Source organism: Gregarina niphandrodes, assembly GCF_000223845.1.
Source record: "Gregarina niphandrodes unplaced genomic scaffold scaffold00004, whole genome shotgun sequence".
Lineage (NCBI taxonomy): Eukaryota > Apicomplexa > Conoidasida > Eugregarinorida > Gregarinidae > Gregarina > Gregarina niphandrodes.
In genome coordinates this window covers 299,864-312,283 of record NW_011645775.1, presented here as the reverse complement: position 1 = coordinate 312,283, position 12,420 = coordinate 299,864, and the positions used below count along the sequence as shown (strand labels likewise).

General features: G+C 52.9%; 7 protein-coding genes across 7 annotated transcripts; 4 read left to right on the top strand and 3 right to left on the bottom strand.

The window, feature by feature from the left end:
• Positions 1-539: 539 nt before the first annotated feature.
• Positions 540-3,661, top strand: GNI_032010 (putative WD repeat protein; the record flags this gene model as incomplete). The annotated part of the gene is made up of 2 exons (XM_011130888.1): positions 540-1,297; positions 1,336-3,661. The coding sequence occupies 2 exons, from the start codon at positions 540-542 to the stop codon at positions 3,659-3,661; spliced, it is 3,084 nt and encodes a 1,027-aa protein (XP_011129190.1).
• Positions 3,662-3,840: 179 nt separating this feature from the next.
• On the bottom strand, positions 3,841-5,031 carry GNI_032000 (haloacid dehalogenase-like hydrolase; the record flags this gene model as incomplete). The annotated part of the gene is made up of 1 exon (XM_011130887.1): positions 3,841-5,031. One exon carries the CDS (start codon positions 5,029-5,031, stop codon positions 3,841-3,843), a length of 1,191 nt encoding a protein of 396 aa, XP_011129189.1.
• Positions 5,032-5,384: 353 nt separating this feature from the next.
• On the top strand, positions 5,385-6,377 carry GNI_031990 (hypothetical protein; the record flags this gene model as incomplete). The annotated part of the gene is made up of 2 exons (XM_011130886.1): positions 5,385-5,600; positions 5,709-6,377. 2 exons carry the CDS (start codon positions 5,385-5,387, stop codon positions 6,375-6,377), a joined length of 885 nt encoding a protein of 294 aa, XP_011129188.1.
• A 147-nt stretch (positions 6,378-6,524) lies between these two features.
• On the top strand, positions 6,525-7,589 carry GNI_031980 (hypothetical protein; the record flags this gene model as incomplete). Its single annotated transcript, XM_011130885.1, has 1 exon — positions 6,525-7,589. The coding sequence occupies one exon, from the start codon at positions 6,525-6,527 to the stop codon at positions 7,587-7,589; it is 1,065 nt and encodes a 354-aa protein (XP_011129187.1).
• Positions 7,590-7,666: 77 nt separating this feature from the next.
• On the bottom strand, positions 7,667-8,293 carry GNI_031970 (hypothetical protein; the record flags this gene model as incomplete). The annotated part of the gene is made up of 1 exon (XM_011130884.1): positions 7,667-8,293. One exon carries the CDS (start codon positions 8,291-8,293, stop codon positions 7,667-7,669), a length of 627 nt encoding a protein of 208 aa, XP_011129186.1.
• A 23-nt stretch (positions 8,294-8,316) lies between these two features.
• GNI_031960 (pantothenate kinase) lies at positions 8,317-10,525 on the bottom strand (the record flags this gene model as incomplete). Its single annotated transcript, XM_011130883.1, has 5 exons — positions 8,317-8,391; positions 8,502-8,682; positions 8,832-9,507; positions 9,766-10,201; positions 10,370-10,525. 5 exons carry the CDS (start codon positions 10,523-10,525, stop codon positions 8,317-8,319), a joined length of 1,524 nt encoding a protein of 507 aa, XP_011129185.1.
• Positions 10,526-10,598: 73 nt separating this feature from the next.
• Positions 10,599-12,240, top strand: GNI_031950 (putative protein phosphatase 2C; the record flags this gene model as incomplete). The annotated part of the gene is made up of 3 exons (XM_011130882.1): positions 10,599-10,994; positions 11,215-11,342; positions 11,433-12,240. 3 exons carry the CDS (start codon positions 10,599-10,601, stop codon positions 12,238-12,240), a joined length of 1,332 nt encoding a protein of 443 aa, XP_011129184.1.
• Positions 12,241-12,420: the final 180 nt, after the last annotated feature.

The following is a 12,420-nucleotide window of genomic DNA, read 5'->3' as shown; positions in this document are numbered from 1 at the left end:
CTCGGGAGTGATCCCCGGGGGCGGGGGTGAGCTCGGGAGTGATCCCCGGGGGCGGGGGTGAGCTCGGGAGTGATCCCAGGGAAAGCCTCTTACTCCTTGATGAAGAAATGAATCATATCCACCAGCAGCCAGCCCGCTTTGAAAGGGTGCAACCACCTTTTTCCCAGCTCGTGATACAATATGTTCAAGCCGTCCACTACGACTGGCCTCCGTCTATCTGTGAGAGCCGTTTCCGGTGTCATGCTTTTCCTAGATCAACCGAAAAAATACATTCTGCTTGGTCTAATTCTCGTAGCCCACTGCCCAAGAGAACGTGCTTCTGTGAGAAGACCGGGCTAGTTAGCCCAGGTTGCCCATCCAGCGCCAGTGAATAGCAAACCCTATAGGCTGACCTTCCACCTCGCACCAACCCAAACGCAAACGCACACACGTGTGCGGCGACGAACGACAGGCGGCTAGAGGAGAGGCGCAACGGGCCGGGCAAAATCGCTCCGCATTGCCGCCGTGATGGCATTGGCGGGCCAAAAAATATATCGGCCATGTCTGTGGTGTATAACTTCACCAACTTGCTGTCGACGGCGTACAAGGGAGGCGCGGTGGAGTTTGGGCATGACGGGAACAGCGTATTATCACCAGTTGGGAACCGCGTGTCTGTGAAGGATTTGGTGTCTCATTCAAATATGACGATGGCGTTGGAGATGATAGAGGATATCGACTTTATTGTACCTCATGGAGAGTTTCTATTTGTGGTGGATCGAGGTGGTCGTTTATCATTTGTGAATGCCAAGACTGCACTCAATTTGGTGTCTGTATATATCGGCGGCCGGGCCACGGCTTGCAGCTTGACGGAGGACGGTTCCGTCATTGCAGTCGGTTCCCTCTCAGGCGGCATTACCGTATGGCAGACGCCTTGTCTGAAGACGCTGTGGCAGTTCTCTCGGATCAACGAAGTCAAACCACATGCCGGACGCTGTAAGACGATTCGTTTTTCGCCTGACGGTCAGTTCCTCCTCACGGCTAGTCTGGACCGGACAGTGAAGATCAGTTCCGTCTACCCGGACCGCCAGTACATCGCCACGGCCTTCGTCGACCTCAGTGACGAGGCCATTGCGGCCGACTGGTCATCCGACATGAGACACGTCGTGGTCGCCTGTAGACAGGGCCACGTAATCGTCTACGACTGGAACCCAGGCGAACCACCAACGGACCAAAGGAACAAAATGCGGACTATGCAACTCGCCCCCAAGACTGGGGTCCCAAGCAGTAGTCGGGACGGCGTCAAGTCTGAAGGCGTCAAGTCTGAAGGCGTCAAGTCTGAAGGCGTCATGTCTGAAGCGTCAAGTCTCAAGGCGTCAAGTCTCAAGGCGGCAAGTTGGAAGAGAAGATGGCGGTTGAGGGCAAGGAGGAAGACGATTTTTTCGTGGACTTGGGTCCGAGTCAGCGTCAAAAGCGTACCTTGGAACAGTCTAGTGCTGCGGAACCGGTAGAGGGTGCATTGCTAATGACGTCTGGATGGTGGTCTGCGCGACGGCGTGTACGGATTGAGCCGGTGAAGGGGCGACCAAGTCGGTTTACATGTGGTGACTTTTGTCGCTCGAAGCAGTTGTTGGTAATGGGTAATGAATGTGGTCAATTGGTAACGGTACAGGTGGCGTTCGGGGAGTCAGAGGATGCGGCGATGGAAGTAGCGAGGTGTGTGGTTGATGAGCGTTCATTTGTGAGCTGTGTGCGCTTTAATTCGGATGGTGAGTGGATTGCAACAGGGTTACCAACTACTAGCATATTATGTGTTTGGGAGTGGCGTAGCGAGACGTTGGTGTTGAAGGAGGCTGCGGATGCTAGCGGAGTGACGTCTGTTGCTTTACAGGCGGCGAATGTCGGTACTGCTCATTCTGCGCCGTTATTGTTGGGCGCAAGTCAGACATTGATGGCGGCAGGTGGTCATGATGGACGTGTGACGATCTGGGACACAGTGTCAGGGTTCGAGTTGAAGACGTTTTGGGAACATACCGCTCCAGTGACGGGTTTGCAATTTACTAATCAGCAACACACACTCGTGTCTTGCGGTGCGGATGGCATAATTAAGTGTTATGAACTGTTGCGAATGAAGTGCTTCAAAACAATTTCGGCTCCCGCAGGCGAAAGTGGCTTGCCGATACCGCTGGGACATTTGTCGGTAGACCTCAGTGGTGAGCTAATTGCGGCTACCTCGAGTGCATCTGACTGTCAAGTGTTCCTCTTCTCTCTCCAGACCGGGAAGTTGGTCGATCAATTCCAGGCTCACGCCGAGCCCGCGAGTGCCATCCAATTCTCGCAAGACGTCAAAAGACCCGGTCTGGTCGCAACCTGCTCACTAGAAGGCACCGTCTGCGTCTGGGATTGCTTTGGTCGAGAGGGAAAGGGTGGCGCGGCGACCACTCTGGCGAGCACTGGCGCGGCGGCGGTGGCTCTAAGTTGGCACCCGCTGAATGCCCACCTACTGGCCGTCTCATACACTGGCGGTTTGGTCGTAATTTGGGATGTGGAGGCCGAGGAGCAGCTTAAGACCATTGAGGGCTTGCGAGATATCGAGGTAGGCCGAGAATATGGCCAGGTCGTTTCTAGCGCAAATGACCGCAAGTGGATCGAAGACAAGGGCAACGCGTTAAGCAAGGACGCTGATCCAAACCTGTGTTTCACGCGCATCGCATTTTCAGGCAACGGAGAGTTCATTACTGCCATCGCCAGGCGATCCCACAAGGTCTGTGTCTACGACGTAGAACGTGCAACACTCGCGACCGCCTGGAAAGTAACACACAACCGCTCACTCGAAGGTCTCCTTCGCAAACTGAATCCGAAGAATATGGTCGAAGAAGGTGTACACGAAGCGGAACTTGAACTTTCCGGCGACGAAGACGACGAGTTCCTGCGCATGGACAAGCAGAAAGGCGGCGACCTTCCGGGCACCGTCTTCGGACCCCTTGCGCGTCTGGCCAATAGACGACGGCTATATGTCAACGACCTCGCCGTCAGCACTGACTCCAAAACCCTTCTTGTGGGCACGTCACAAGGTACCTTCTGTTACGAGCTGAATGTCTGTCTACAGCAGAGTTATCATGCACGTAAACGTCACGCAGTGTACTCCGCTCTTACCACCTTCGCGCCCACACACATGGACCTCAAAACCAATCAAAAATCCTACATCAAAGCCTTTCAAAAAGGCAACCTTCCTAAAGCACTACTCGCCGCCCTTGCCATCAACTCACCCCTGATGATCTCCGAGGCCTACCGCCGCATCAGCCCTGATGAAATAAAGGAACTAGCACCCAAGCTGGATATACAAGCGCACGTGCCTGCCCTTCTCAACTTCATCAGAGCCTGTCTAGACGGCCGAACCACTGCCTCGCAACAGGCTACTTTGCAACAGGTTACTGACGGGCAAGTCTCCGGGTCGGCGCTTTCGATGACCGAGTGCCACCTCACATGGCTCATCATGATCATAAACAGCCAGCGACATAACCTAGAGCGGAACGTCGACAACGGACGACTGGCGGCGGTGCTCCGGCCGCTCCTCCTGTCCGTGCTGAAGGAACTGCAGCAAAGGAAAAACTTGATGGCCCAGCTCTTCAGCGAGAACGTGTATTTTGCCGAATTCCTCATCGGCGTCGGAAGCGACAACTAGATATCGGAAGTGACCACTGGAAGTGACCACTGGAAGTGACCGCTGGAGTGTTTTTCTTCGTTGCAACCAACAGCCGTTACACCATCAAATGTTGTAGGCCATTATAACATCAAATGTTGTAGGCCATCATAACATCAAGTGTTGTAGGCCATTAGAGGCAAACCAGTAAAGGTAAGTCATCAGAGCATTAATTCTTGTAGTATGTTGCCCCAGCCTCCCTGTTCCGCCGAGATTGGGGTCACCAGCTTGCCGGCACGTACGGCATCTTCCTCTCCAGAACACATGGCGATTGAGTGCGGAACGCCTTCAAGCATGGTGATGTCGTTGTGGCCGTCGCCTAGTGCCACGACGTCGCGAGAAACGTCCCAGCCTAGGTGCGCGGCTAGCAGCTTGATTGCCTCCATCTTGTCGCAGCCTTTAGGCTTGATGTGGATGGTGTCCCATTCCGGAAACAATGTGACCAATCCGATCCGACCCAGTTGCCTTTCCACTTCGTCCGACGCGTCTAGTAAGGCCTTGGATTGAAGCATCACACTAAAGCACTCTGTCAGCAAATATTGCTTCGTAAACGTCTTACCCGAACCCGTGCGCAAACTCCCGGGACGGTCGGATGTCTCTGCGAACACAACCTCCTCTGCCGCTGCCGTCTCCAAGTCCGCGCCCGCACTCACTCTGTGTAACCCCAGGTCGTCAACCCTGACTCCGAAGTCGCCTTCAGTGGTCGTCAAACCATCGGGAGACGTGTCCCCTTTCGCGTCCCCCTTCGGATTGTCCTCTTCCGCGTCCTCTACATCTGATGGCGGCCGGACTGCATCTAGCACCGTGTCCTGTACATCTGAACTTGCCATCTGTGTGTCCGTAGTAGGATTGTCCATGGACGGATACAATCCGCGGATCCTGACTTTGTTTATCACGTCTTCGTCAAGGTGCTCCAAAGTACCGCCAATGGAATCCAAGTAGTGCAACGGGTCTGCATTGTAGATGAGCTGTCCTTCCAAGTAGCACTGGACGACAATACACTCTGGGTCCAACGAAACGGCTACTTGTAACACCCGTTCGAGATGCTCCTGTGACATTCTCTCGTACTTCAACACTTCTTTTTCATTGCGTCCTAAGACTACAGCTCCGTCCGCAAAAATACCCGGATAGCAAGAGGTCAGCGGATCGATTCCGTACCGGCGACACCCTCTGATAACCGCTTCCAGGGACCTTCCAGTGGCAAATACCACTGGAATATTTCGCTCCTTCAAAGCAGCTAGACATTTCTTGTTTGCCAGTGGCACGAACTTCCCAGGGATCCACAGCGTGCTGTCCAAATCTGTCACCACCACTTTCACACCGATTTTGCCATCTATCCTCCAGGAGGCCATATCCCTGCCTAATGTCTCCCAAAATTTCGTTGAAGTATGTGGTTCCGCGTTCGAGCCATCGTGTACGGCAGATGGAACCTCTATTAACGCCTTCCTTCCAGCGACTAGAGCCTGTGCCGCCCGCGACCTCCTAATGGTGTCGGACACGGGCACTGTTACAGACGCTGTCGTCGACCCATTACTCGCAGTTGACCCTTTCGTGCCTGTCGTTGGCAACTTTATCGTGGACAGCTTTGTCGTTGGCAGCTTAGTCGTGGACAACGAAAGTAAAGATTGATCCTCTTCGGCCACCGTCGTTTCTTCTCCCCGTGCTGTGTTGTCAGCCATGGTGGTTCGTTTCTTTTCTATATTAAATGCTGCCAACCAAGGCCAGTCTAGTGTGGCTATGCGCTGCAGCCCAAGACGCAATGCTAAACTTTCTGGACTGTGATCTATGCAAATGCTCCGACAGATTTTGGCCCAATTGTACCATGCATTGTCAAGGCCTGGATATTAATGCACCAGTTTCTCTAGACGCACTCGACAAGGTTCTAAATGAAATTGGTGAAGAATGCCAAGTGTGGGCCGATGTAAGTAACCCCTTTTCACGGGGATCAACTCACAATTCTTTCCCCACACTCGGAGCCAGATTGCTCTATGCCCGATGTTGGGTGGTATTGATATGATGGTCTTTATAGATAACTCTACCGCAAACCCTCAAAGCTGAAGAGTGGTGCATGTCAGAAAACGATGAAAGACCTGGTTACATTTTGAGCACGCCTCCGTCATCAACTGATGGCTACAACGTTGTCAGAGGGAGAATGAAACAAGAATATGTCATTTTCAAGGGCGGTGATTTGGAATGTTCCAAATCTCAGGTCGATAGCTACGCAACTTTCCATACTGACATCTCTCCATCACCCAATTATTGCCCGATGGCGGATCTTCCGGCAAACCTTACTCTCCAGACCCTTCAAATTGATAAAGGATCTGTCATCATACCATTAACCAACGTTGGAACCCCCGTAGAGAGAATGAACACGACGGAGTATGGATTCTACGATTCTGAGGTTGATCTGGACTCCTTCCAGCCAGTAACTCTGAGATACTTCCGAAATGGTCGGGGCGAGGGCTCCTGCTATGGCGATCCAGACTCTATTGTATTCGTCAGGGAATTTGACGGATTTTTCAATGGCCGGCGATACAGCAGTTTCCGCTTCCATGAGAATCCCGGCGTTTTGAAGAAGGCCGTTAAACACGCACCGCAGATGTGGACTGGACGTGTTGGGCAAAGACCCATGAACAACGCCATCTGGGATAATGAAGACTTCAGATATGCGCCAGGCTTTGATCACATGGCCTGGTAGTCGATCATGTATTTTTGGGAACCGCACTAAGCCACCAGTACACCAGCCTTCGTCCTAGTGTCGTTGCAGCCAACAACATATTTTTCTGGGAACTTTATTCATGTCGCACACGTGTTCGATAGGTTTGCTGCGCGCGCAAACAAGCACATGAGACTCCTTCACCTGCTTCTTTTTGGCTCTCTTGTGCTCACAGCGCCAGAGGAGGAGCCGGAGACTAAATCTACCGAAGTAGTGAACGAGGAAGAGGAAGAGGAAGAGGAAGATGAGACTGATATTGAGGAGGAGCAAAATAGCGGACCCCATATTACAGTGACGCCGATCAACGGCAACCCTCTTGATATCTTGGTGCAAAAGTGCGATGCTTGGGAATTCCCTGATGATACCTTTAAAGCTCAAAGTGATGTTACAAAGATATATATCGACGTCGCCAAAACTGCTGATGGGCCGTTTAAAGCGAACAATATCACAAAATTTATCAGTGTTGGAGGCATCCATATTGTCGGCCAAGACTCCGTCCCTGACGAAAAGGTTCGCCACGTCGGTCATACCTTGGCGAAAGTTTTGGACCACGACAAGGACGGCAAATTCGATAATCCCGAGTTGGTCAAGGAGCTGCTCAAATTCCATCCAACTCTTTTCATCATGGCAGACGCAGATTCCATTATGGACCTGATGAATGCCCAGGAAGCCGAGACAGGGTTCCCCATGGAACTGAAATTTTGTCCTTTTGCTTTTGATTTCGAGGAGGCAGCGAAAATTGTACCGGGTGGCAAGAAGGGCGATGCCACTTGCGAACTGGAAGGGAACGAAAATAAAATAGATAGATCTATTCCATTTGTGCTGGATCACTTGGTGGGTCGCGGATTCGGAAAGGCGTTTACACCGGCACAGAAGAAAGAGTTAGATAAGATTTATCAGAGCAGCGTGGAGGCAGGTACATTTGACCCTGACAGCACCGGTTGCCCGCCTGATTCAGATGAGTGTGGTGAGGTGATGTTTGCAAGTTGGGCACTTAGCAGTCTCAACGGATTTGACAAGTGTTGGTGTGAGCAGATGGAGGCTCTGAAGTTTTGTGACCCGGAAAGCTTGAGGAATGGAGAGCCCGAGCTGGTTAAGGTTTTGGAGGAAGCCTTCGGTGGTTTGGCGGAGCTGCCTGAAGGCGATTACAAGCCGAAGAACAAGAACATCATCGGAAAGAGCGTTGTAGAATGAGTATTTTTCCTAATTCGTGGAACGTCGATTCGTCTCAAAAGTGTACCGGAATTAAGATTCGCGGCAAGTGATTGGAGTTAGCTGGCAGGTTCTCCGATTGTGCCGACAATAACTGGCGGTAAGAAGTTCTTGAATGTTCCAGCGAGGTTCTGTTCTCCTTGACGCACGACGTCGGCGGCGTTAACGATAATATTCCTGGCGTCCTGCTTGAGAGTGCGGTAGCCGATGGTTTCGGCGGCGCTGCCCACCAGAGTTTTCCCGGTGCCCAGAATCACCTTGGCGTCGGAGGCCAGGGACTGGTACAGTGGCAGAGCGGCGTTTTCGACGACCCTACGAGCGTCGTTCTGGAGGAGTCGGTTGCCGTTGATGGCTGTGCCAATGAGGCCTCGGCCTGTGTCTGCTACAGTGCCGACGACTTGAGCTAGCATGGGCGTGTCTGCTTCAGTTCCGCGGATGGCCTGGACCAGAGTCTTGAGCGGCGTACTGACGACTTCTTCGTCGTGCAGCTGTCTGGGTTCTTCCGCCAGCAGCTTTCTTCTTTCGGTCGGCGCCGCACCCTTTTCGGCCGCCTGAGGTTGACGCTTGCTCTTCCGCAACGCGCTCGACGGAGTGGCTTCGGCCAGCTTGCTATGGCCTTCAGTCTTGCGGCTGTCACGTTTGGCAGAGGCTAGCAGGCCAACCAGGAAGAATGAGAAGGCGCGCATTCCAAAAAGTGTGTGTGTACCGCTCAATCCAAACACTTCAGGCCTTTGGAAAGCACTCCAATCGCACCCAGGTAGCCGTCATGTCGTAGAAAGCACGCCTACGGGTGTACTGGGGTTAAGAAAGGGTTGCCGTGTATTGTTGTGGCAGACTATTGTGCCGACGGCGATGAGGAGTTGCCTGGTCTGCGTTCTGTCGATAGTTACTTACTTTGATGAAGGGTTTGCCCTGTTCTTCGCTGTCCTTCTGAAACCGTCGTACCTGGTGCACGAAGGAAGTGGAGGACGTCATTTCGTCATCCGCTTCGTAAAGTTGCGAGAACAGCATGCCTTCCGTAATCGTGGCCATGGTAATGTCATGGTCGCTGACGTATTTGCCGCCGTAAATGACTCTGGAACCACAGGTGTGGCCTTTGATGCAAATTGCGCCGCCGGTTGCAGCGGTGTAGCCAGTGGTGTGGCCCAGTGGTATAGCGAGGGGTCAAGTCAGTGATACAGCCAGTCAGTGATACAGCTCAGTCACATGCAGGGTGTGTTTTACGTTTGGCATCCGTGAAGTTTGGCCAGGAGGTAGCCGAGATAGCCGAGGTTGTAGGAGACCATTCGTATGGCGGAGAAGGCGAAGTCTTCTTTGGAGACGGGTACGGTGTTGTTGTGTAGTCTGCCGAAGCTGGCGGATAGTAGGTCGGGCGGTAGTCGGGTGCTGCCTGCGCTGTCGCCTACGAGGTCAATGACGGTGAGGTCTAGGGAGGACTTGCCATTCCGAGAGAGTTCTACGACCTCTTCGAAGCTGGTGGTACCGAAGTACAGTTTACATAGCCCTAGCGCTGTACCTCCGCCAATACAAGTGCCGGATATTCTGGAGTAATCATCGGCTCCGTTAACTTTGAGGATGCTGACACCGCTGCCGATGTTTACGACCAGCAAAGGGTACTGGAAATGTTCCGGTAGTCTGCCCCCGGTGCTCAGGTCGAATTGGTACAAGGGTGTGTCAGCCTTTTCTAGGGTTTCGATTAGTCCACACACCACGGAAGACATTTCGTCACACTTTACGATTTTCACACCTAACTGCTGACTCAGCTGGTCATGGAACTTGTACGCACCTCCACCCGAGACATGAATATGTGCCTGTCCTTTCAACCTGGGCTTTATAAACTCGATCAGTTCCAGTATCCGACATGTTTCGAAATAGATGAAATGAATCTCAGTATCTCCGTCTGTAACACAAACCATTGTTCCCAGAGACGACAACCATGTCCCACCATTGCCACCATGATGACGACCACCATTGCCATCATAGACGACCACCATGATGACCACTACCATGATGAGAGAAATTACATTTGATCGGGGGTGCGCTTCCGAATGAGTTGTTATTTTCCGCAGTCCTGTTACTCACATACGCCACTTTAGCTAAAGTGCCGCCAATATCTATCCCTATCATTCACTGTCAGAAAAAAAAACCGAGTGGGTACCGGTATCTATGGAACCCGCTCCTTTCCAGGAGGCTCTTTTCTTCTTGTTTTTAGCCGCTCGGAAATCTTTCCCTTTTACTTTTCCCAAGTCCTCAGCAGCCCGGCTGGCAAACCCGTCTCCACCCTTGGCTTCGTAGCTGTTGTCTTTGACTTTGGATTTCTTCAACCACTCGTTAGTATTTAACCGCTTCATCGGCGCAGGCTTCAGGACCTGAGACGAACCCTCAAGCGAAGCCGGATCCAACTTGGCCAGTTTTGCCAGGGACTCTTCTAACACCACATCCTTGCGATTCCTCTTGCTTGCGCCCAATTCCGCTGCGCCCAATTCCGCTGCGCCCAATTCCGCTGCGGCCAATTCCGCTGACCTATCCAACTCCTTCACCAAAGCAGCGAACAACGGATCGAGTTTGAACTCAGGTTCTACTCCATCGATATCCTACACAACAAAGTGACCATCAAAAGAAGTGCAGGAAAACAAAGTCACCAAACCGCCCATACCCAACGGTCAAACATCACGGTTGTAAACAACTACGGCTGCAACACGAAGCGGGCGGGCAGTCGTGTGTGCCTATTGTCAAGTGCCGCACTTGTGGGGTTGTCTTACTTGGTTGGCTTTTCTGATATATTTGGCGGCCTTGCCCGCCCAGGGCTGTGCCTTGAGATATTTGTAGAGGGCAGCCTTGAGAAGCGCCTGGCCATCATAACGGGCGCCTACAGTGTCAGTATTGGTTGTTGGACAGGGTCTCTTTTTGCTGCCCATTCGATTCGGATTATAATTCCGTCGGCTGGGGTGGCTTAGATCGATCTACCATTTTGTTTTGAAGTATAAAAAAATGGGGGCCTGTGCCTCTCGAGACGGACAACTAGTGCAGAACGCTTCGCGGACGATCGCGGAGCTACCTCGTCCAGCAGCCGACCAGCCGATGGAGTCGAAAGACATTTGGTTTGATGAAGAGGAACCCAGCACCCAACCTAGTCCTACTGCACCTACACCAACACCGAATGGAAATCGTAGGAGGAGAAGACTCTCCGTCAGCACCGTAGATCAACCCTCTGAGAAAAAAAGAACTGCTACTGTCAAATATGAAGACCCTGTGCGGGAACTAATTGATAAGAACCGACGGGGTCTGCGAGAAGTCACTCTCCAAATGCTCAAGGAACTATTCCCCGCTGCAGAGCACTACGCCGTCTTCGGAAGCCCCAGCTACTCCGTACAACGAGGATTCGATGTAAGCGACTATGGGTGGCGGATACCACACACGATCGCACACGACTGAATGTGCATCGTCCGTTTGCGGTCGCCATCCACCACACACGGGCTACACAGCGGCCCCACGGGCTACACAGCGGCCCCACGGGCTACACAGCGGCCCCACGGGCTACACAGCGGCCCCACGGGTTACAGAGCGGCCCCACGGGCGCTTCCTGGGCGACAGAATGTGTTGTTAGAATAAGGTGACGGAGATCGACGGAGGAATGCCGCCGGGCAGGACGTTGAAGGATATCGGCGTTGGGTATGCGTGTAAAAAGGGACTGAAGCCGGAGAGTCCTAATCAGGATGACTACTATGTGTTGAAGTAATTTCCACAACACAGCTTGTACGGGCTGAGGGTTGATTGGACGGCAATGGTTGGTTGGGTGCAGTGGTGAGACGTGTCTTGTTGTAGAGTAGATGACTGGTCTATGTATGGGGTGTTTGACGGGCATGGTCCGCATGGGCACCATATCTCGGCGTTTGTGCACAAGACGTTGCCGTTTCTAATAATTTCGGACCCGGAGTTCGAGAGCGATTTGGAGGCGACGTTGATCCGCGCTTTTAAAAAGGTGCACCAGTTGGTAGTGGCGGTGTCGGACTTGCAGGGTATGTTCGATTGTTCGTTGTCGGGTACGACGGCAACAGTGGCGGTGCAGCGGGACGGCAAGTTGACGGTGGCGCATGTAGGGGATTCGACAGCAGTGTTGGCGAAACACGCGCGTGCGGACACACATGGTAGGCATACACCGTCGGACGGGAGGCCGACGGACGCGGACTTCCGAACAGACTTCCGGGCGGAAAAGCTGACGAACGACCACAAGCCGATGTTACCGGCTGAGAAGGCGAGGATCGAGGCGAAGGGCGGGGAGGTACGGCGCTTAGAAGGCGATATTCCGCACCGTGTGTTCGTCAAACACCGCATGTACCCGGGACTGGCCATGTCGCGTGCTCTCGGGGACAGTGTGGCTGCCAGTGTAGGCGTCTCCCACGAGCCCGAGGTTCGAACTTATGACCTCTCGACCCAAGACTTCTTCGTCATCGCCACAGACGGTGTCTGGGAATTCATCGATGGCCAACAAGCCGTCGACATCATCGCAGCTTTCCCCTCTAACAAAGTCGACGAAGCCGCTGAGGCGCTCGCCTATGAGTCGTGGAAACGGTGGGTAGAAGAAGAAGATAACGTTGTTGACGACGTCACCTGCATCGTCGTCTGGACCTAAACGTAACTTGACGTCGGACGCCCCCAGTTGGATACCATGTAGTTGGTCGTTTAAGATCAACTCGATGAAGACCAAGCAAGCGGTTGGATACCAAGCAGTTGGATACCAAGCTTCGAGGCTATCTGATGCAACCCAGCTATCTGACAGCTTCCTGGTTGGTGAGCTGACCTCATTTGGTTA